Source organism: Gossypium arboreum, chromosome 2 (assembly GCF_025698485.1).
Source record: "Gossypium arboreum isolate Shixiya-1 chromosome 2, ASM2569848v2, whole genome shotgun sequence".
Lineage (NCBI taxonomy): Eukaryota > Viridiplantae > Streptophyta > Magnoliopsida > Malvales > Malvaceae > Gossypium > Gossypium arboreum.
The window spans coordinates 113,875,922-113,883,852 of NC_069071.1; the positions used below are offsets into that span (position 1 = coordinate 113,875,922).

The following is a 7,931-nucleotide window of genomic DNA, read 5'->3' on the forward strand; positions in this document are numbered from 1 at the left end:
ATAAAATTTAAACCGAACAAGAGAAAAAAAGTCAAAATGTCAAAAAATCGTAATGAAAAACGTCTATTGTCTAATGGATAGGACATAGGTCTTCTAAACCTTTGGTATAGGTTCAAATCCTATTGGACGCAATTTTGAATCGATTTTTTTATATTCCATTAAGTTAGAATTTTCTATTTATAATTGTTCTTGGTCCTGAATAGCGTCTTTAAAAAGTGTTTCTGCTTCCTCAGTGAATGTCTTGGTAGAAGATATGATTTCTTGAAATTGAGGTTTATTGAGTTAAACATCATTAAATTTCCAAATCCATTTTATTCATTACCATTCTTAAAATTTGTGAGTACAACAATAATTCAGTACAACAATAATTCAATCTAAGTTATTTTATTAAAAGTAAACACTCAACCAATAAACCACAGACTTGGGTTGTTCCAAATATATGCAATATAAAAATTTCTGGGTGAGTCACTTATCTTAATACTATTCTCGTTCAAACACTCCACCAATAAACCACAGACTTGGGTTGTTCCAAATATATACAATATAAAAATTTCTGGGTGAGTCACTTATCTTAATACTATTCTCGTTCAAACACGTTTAATTATGAAAATTTGATGAAATCCAATGCATTAATACTGATGTTATGGCAACCACTACCATCCCTAATTATGATCTCTTTTACTTTACTACTTCAATAAACACCTTATGGAGAAGATAATTGAAAAGGACAAGCCAACCCTAATTAGAAAATATAGTTTTGGTATGGTAGTGGTGAATTTCACTTTAATGAGGTTGAATGTGCATTTTGCTTTAAAGATGTTGTTGCTTCTAACATTCTATAGCTGTAGTTGGTTCACTTTTTTCCTTAATTTTTAATAATTTCGTTATAGGTTTTTATCATATTTATTCTTCTTGACACAATGTCTAGAATTACTCATAACTCCTCCTCAACTCATAAATAGAAGGATAATACCCTTTAGCGCACTCGAACTCACGTTCTCTTGTATTAGTAACAATGCCCATAAAGTAAAATTCAAACTCGAAATTTCAAAATTTTAAAACCTATTTTTCTCATTGAGCCAAAACCTCATGAATTTATTATTCGAATTGTCATTGTGTTAATTACAACTACATTAATGAAATTAAACCTCTCATTATTTGTATATGCCATATGACTATTGTAACAATACAAGTAAATAATTCTATCACTTTTATCAAGATCCAATTATTTTGAATAACGACACTAAAACAAGTTATAGATATGGTACATTTAAAAAATATAAAAAAAAAGTCGATTGAGTCTTACCTCAATTGGCATGGGTATTATTATCAATACAGGAGGACGTGGGTTCGAGTGTGTTGAAACGTATTATCCTTCTATTTATGGGTTGGAGAGAGACTATGAGTAGTTCTAATGATTGTTTATAGATTTTTAAAAAAAACATAAAAAATAATATAATAAACATGATATGTATTGTATTCGTGATTATTCTTAATTGAAAAATAATCGGGATCAAACCGAGTTACTAATTAACAATACAACTTGTTATTTTGTTTTAATAATAAAATATACAAATATATATTTTTAATAAATAAGAATTTCAATTTTTGAACATATTGAAGCCTAACCTGAATTGAACTTGAATTAACAATTATAAAAATTTTAAAATACGATTGAATCCAACCTATGAACACATCTATCTTGATCCATCCATCGATTTTAGATATTTTTTATAAAAAATTTTACTACTATTTGTAACAAGCCACTCATCATCTCAGCTGCTTTGGTCAGTCAACACCTTACCCAACTAACAGTTGACGCCATGGCCGGCAGCCGGCAGTCATTGCAAGGTAATGTATAAGCTTGATGCATATGGATGATTGACTTGGTTGACTTTACATATCGGGCCGGATTCTGATCAAACTTAAATATAGTATCAAGATTACATCTATTTTTTTAAACCGGATACAAAATATGAACGTTAAATTTTGCTCAAATAATTAATTCAAACTCTTTTTAATGCACTCATTTTTAATTCTAGAATGGGCAAATTGTTCCGTGAAAAAAAAAGTGATTTGCTCATTATACTTTTCGAAAGTGAGCAAATAAAAATAATCAATAAAATGTTAAATATTTTCATTAATATAGGACATGGTTCAAACTACGATTGGTTCAAACTAGGATTGATTGAATAAAAAAAATCAAATATTATATAATATTAAAAAGTTTAATTTTTTTTCTAAAAATCAATAAAAGTTTCAAAAAAGAAAAAATACATAATATTTAAAAATTAAAATATTGTTTAAAATTTGATGTTGCAAAGAAGAAAGATGTTGATTGGCAAATGGTTTGAAATAGAGAGCATGGTTGTAAAGTCAAGAGTGGGAGGGAATGATACATACTTGACTTGATGGACAAAAGTTGGCAACTGATTGGGATTCTCTGTCCACATGCATGTTGTGCCATATATCACGTCAATGAAGAGCCAGATGACTACCTATATACGTACTACCACAAGGAGACATACTTAAAGGCATATGAGTATCCAATGCAAGCTATCAATGGCTTACATGAGTGGAAGAAATCTGGGATCCAACCTGTGCTGCCTCCGATTGAGAGGAATATGCCTGAGGGGACTAAGAAAAATAAGAGAATGGCTAAGGATGAACCACAAAAGCTTAAACCTAGACAGTTGAGTAGGAGAGGCTTAGTGATGAATTGCAGATATTGTGGAGAGCCTGGTCATAACATCAAGAGCAAAATGGATAGAAGTTCACGGACATTGCTTCGTGCCGTATCATACAAACATATAGCTTCATCACCAAGCAAAAACTCCACTATGCCCAAAGCAAATTGATAGATCAAGTCTAGTTTACACCTTAGCAGATGCTTCACTTAAAGCATATTGGTGCAATCAATTCCAGCCATATCATAAACTTCTCAAATTGCAAAAGAAAGAATGACGCTATCAAATTCGGTTAGAAGTTCATTAATCAAAATACAACAGCCTTCTTAACGGGGGACATCTACCAATTCAAAACCTAAATAAAGTTGGCAGATTTTCAATCACCCACTTCTCACATTGATATGCAATTACCAGCTACACACCAATACCCCCTCCTTAATTATGCAAACTGCGAAATCCCACAACCTAGAAACTACTTCACAAACATCAAATGAAGATGCTATATTGAAGAACATGCAAAAGGGAAACAAACCCCAAAACCCTTTAGCAGTGGTAGATAAAAGAAAGGGAATAAAGGGTTCTTTGGTGGAAAGAAGAAGCATTGCCAATAAGTGAACGAGATGTACTGGAAGAAGATGAAGATAAAGACTAGAGCAGATCCAGTAACACGGAACATAACGGCAGGTGATGGTTGGTAAGCAGGAGAAACGGAAATGTGGCTACTTGTTTTTCGCTTGGTAACACAGCTTCCTAAAACAATAGCTAAAACCAAATATCTACAAAGGAAAAGTTGCGTCCAACTATAGGAAAACTTACAAGAGGTAAAGAAACCAAATAGATTTGATGACTCCACCAATTTGAAGACTGAAGAGCAAACATTCCACATAAGTAATAGCCATTGAAGAACTCATTTTTTAGCCAACTATTTTGGTATAGGATGCTAGTATAGTTTGGTTCAGGATGTTGGACCATCCTAAATAGGTATAGGCATCATGTATTTTTTTGGTACAATCTCATTTTGGTATATTGTTAAATTAGTATATGCTGATGGTCTATATATCCATTTAGGCTGTTGGTTATTTTTTCGGTAATAGCTTCGGTTGATATAGCCATCAGACACTAGTACCTCAATGGGGAGTATGAACCTTAAGCACCTCATTCAAACGTCTATACCTCAAGACAGGGTAAATATTGATTCTACCAAGGCTCGTCAGTGCAACACCACTACATAATGGTGAAGATTTCCTTGACTGCATTGACGCCATTATATTGCGTCGTCTTCAACAGATACTAACATAGAAATTTTGTTTCTTTTAACCATAACCTCGATACAGGTCAGAATACACAATTTAAAAGAAAAATCATCAGCCACTAATCTACGTTGAATACATTGTCGTTCATTTCTTTCTTTCACCCTCTATATAAGACAACAGCACCCTAGACAATCCATACCACTTTGAGCCGTATCATACAAACATATAGCTTCATGGTCATCTAGGCTCTAATATCCTCTAAGTCCCATCAATTTTTTTTTTCAATTAGAGCCTCCAACTTAACCCCATAGATCCTTGATTTTACTTCTTAATTTTATTTTTTTAACAAGTGAATTACACCTTAAACTTTTCAGGTTGGATCAAATGGTATTCTAATCACACAACTCTAACATATATGTTCTTTAGAGACTCAAAGAAACTTTTAAAGAATGTCATCTTTTATAGTTATATATATAATTCCAAGTGAGTCTCAGATCGTTATGACATTTAACTTAGCTAAGACTTTTATATTAAAGTTTTGTGACACATGCAAATACATATTAAATTTATTTTTCAAATTAACAAAGAACAAAAAATAAAAGCAAAACCTTAAAAGTTATAATAAAATGAATATACCTTCACTTTTATATGTTATAATAATTATATAATATCTATTTTTGTAAATTCACCAATTGAATTGGTGACACTTATATCATAGATATCAATTCAATCAAAATTATATTCCACCAAAAAAACTTATATGAATTTAATAAAAATCATTATATCATAAATACCACATTTAATTAAATACATTTGAGATAATATTATGTGATTGTTTTTATTTTTCTTAAATTTTCTTAAACTTAAAAGAGAAGAATTATTTGTTTTCTCATTTTTATTTATTTAAAATGTTTTTTTTTATAAATTATAGGTATGACAATTTTTTCCTTTTGACTATGTACATGGTTAGTTAAGAAAATTTATTTTACTATTTCATTCTATTCAAATTTCATAGATTCTCTTATATAATAAAATATTCTATAAAAGATTTGATTTTTATCTGATTTAAATATTATTTAAATATATTTTCTTAACAAAAAAATCATTTGATATCAAAATTTTCAGCTGTCCCCTATAAATAGGGATGGGTGCAATGTTTTTTTATTCATTAACAAAACAAGTCTCAACCACTATGGAGGTGTTAGTAATTTTACTTTCTTTCACTTTTTTGAGCTCGAATTTATGGGAAAATTCCAACGCACAACAACAACATTTTGATACTGGAGGCTTGAGTAGAGATAGTTTTCCAGAGGGATTTTTATTTGGAACAGCGGCATCAGCGTACCAAGTAGAAGGAATGGCTAGCGAAGATGGTAGAGGACCTAGCATATGGGATGCATATGTCAAAATTCCAGGTTAAATAAAATCGATTCACTTTTCCTTTTCTTTTTCTTATTTGTGGAATTTTTCTTATTGTAATGTTAAAAGATGTGATATGGCTTGAAACAGGACATATTGCAAACAATGATTCTGGTGAAGTTTCTATTGATCAATATCATCACTATAAGGTACCTTTTTTCCATTTTCGTTTGCAATATGTTGCAAGAAAAGAAGCCACTTTCTTATAGTGTTCGAAACCTCCCATGTTCTCAATTTTAACACTACCAATTATCATTCTTCTTGCTTGCAGGAAGATGTTGATTTGATGCAGATGCTGAATTTTGATGCCTATCGATTTTCAATCTCATGGTCGAGAATTTTTCCAAGTATATAAACAATTTATCTCAATTATTTTAACAATCAACTAAGTCAAAATATTTACCATATACATTTCAAGGCTAATTGTTGAAAAAATCATAATTTTTCTTGTAGATGGGACAGGAGAGGTAAATTGGAAAGGAGTTGACTACTACAATAGATTGATTGACTATTTGCTTGAAAAAGGTATATATACATGTTGAGCATAGCAGAATCTAAGACTTTCAATAGCTTAATAGAAAAAGAAAATACTTAAATTTTGGACCATACAAATGATAGACGATAGCATTATAGCTATGCCTTTGTAAACTATAACTTGTGGCATGAACACAGGTATCACTCCACATGCAAATTTGTATCACTACGATTTGCCACTAGCACTTCAAGAAAAATATCTAGGTTTGCTGGATAGACAAGTAATGTAAGTTCAAAGACAATCAATATTTTTCAAAGAAAAAGAAGCTAATATTTGAGAACCTTTGCTTAATTTTACTATGGTTTGAATTTTGTAGCCAGGATTTTGCTGATTATGCAGAGTTTTGTTTCAAGACATTTGGTGATAGAGTAAAGACTTGGATGACATTCAATGAACCAAGAGTGGTTGCTGCTCTTGGTTTTGACAATGGCATTAACCCTCCTAATAGATGCTCGAAGCAATTTGGAAATTGCACGGATGGAAACTCTGCCACGGAGCCTTATATTGCAGCACATCATTTGATTTTAAGTCATGCTGAAGCTGTTAAAAGATATCGTGAAAAATATCAGGATAAACAAAATGGAAGAATTGGTATTTTCTTGGATTTTGTTTGGTATGAACCTCTAACAAGATCTAAAGCTGACAACTACGCTGCACAAAGAGCAAGAGACTTTCATATTGGATGGTAAAATCTGTGATAAATAATAGACAAATTAGTCATCCGATCTATTTGTTTATACGTTTTTGAACATATTGTTATTTAAGTATAGTCTTCAAATTATTGTGAATTTGATTTTGTAGGTTTTTGCACCCTCTCGTTTATGGAAAATATCCAAGGACGATGCAAAAAATTGTAGGAGAAAGACTTCCAAAATTCACCAAAAGCGAAGTGGAGAAAGTGAAAAACTCCTTTGATGTCCTTTGTCTAAACCATTATACTTCTTACTACATATATGATCCACATCGACCTCCATCCAATGTGACTGGTTATCAACAGGATTGGAACGCTGGGTTTGCTTGTATTTCATCACCCTTTTTTTCACACCAATATAATTTTTTTTTTCTATTTCCATAATATGAACTTACTAGTTTATGTTTTCAATTAACAGATGAACGCAATGGAGTGCCAATTGGTCGTCGGGTAATCATTGTGCAATTATATCAACTCTTCCAAACTATTAATGTTTTTTACACAACAATAAATGCCATTATGTCAATTACGATATCAATCAACTTTTCCAAACTTATAAATACTTTTGTGAGGTTTATCCAAAAAAAAATTGATTATAAAACTCTTAAGCAAAATGGTGAAGTTAATATTATCTCAAAATTAAAAATTGATGGCATTTTCAATCTTAACTATGTTAATCATGTCAATTTTAGCACAAGTGTTAATACTAATGCACAAGAAATGCAGGCCCACTCAGAATGGCTTTATGAAGTTCCATGGGGTATGTACAAAGTTGTCACATATGTTAAAGAACGTTATGGTAATCCTAATATAATTCTCTCCGAAAACGGTGAGACAATACATCTTTAAGCTCCAATATAATCTATTTGTTTGTCCTTTTTTTTATTTAAAGCAACCATATTTAAATCTTACTTTGTTTTGCTAATTAATGGCAGGAATGGACGATCCTGGCAATCTCACATTTCCAGAATCGTTATATGATAGCAATAGAGTGAACTTTTATAGAAACTATTTGAAGGAATTGAAAAGAGCTATGGATGATGGAGCCAATGTTAGTGGCTATTTTGCTTGGTCAATTCTTGACAATTTTGAATGGTTATTGGGTTATACTTCAAGATTTGGTTTGGTTTACGTTGACCATAATGATCTCAAGAGATATCCCAAGTTATCAGCGTATTGGTTCAAGCAAATGCTTGAAAAAAAGGATTCTTAGGACTAATTAAGATTATCTTTTAGGGTTAATGTTGTTTTAGGATTTTTTATCTATCATGCTTTTGATTTTAATTTTTTCGTAATTTAGAATAATCTCTATCTAGAATATTCATGTAAGGAAATTTTTAATAAAA

General features: G+C 31.0%; 1 protein-coding gene across 1 annotated transcript; it reads left to right on the forward strand.

Annotated features, from left to right (window-relative positions):
* The first annotated feature begins 5,109 nt into the window (after positions 1-5,109).
* LOC108466309 (beta-glucosidase 44-like) lies at positions 5,110-7,931 on the forward strand. The gene is made up of 10 exons (XM_017766639.2): positions 5,110-5,355; positions 5,450-5,508; positions 5,631-5,706; positions 5,813-5,884; positions 6,032-6,119; positions 6,211-6,579; positions 6,696-6,913; positions 7,004-7,035; positions 7,312-7,414; positions 7,521-7,931. The coding sequence occupies exons 1-10, from the start codon at positions 5,133-5,135 to the stop codon at positions 7,796-7,798; spliced, it is 1,518 nt and encodes a 505-aa protein (XP_017622128.1). The 5' UTR covers positions 5,110-5,132; the 3' UTR covers positions 7,799-7,931.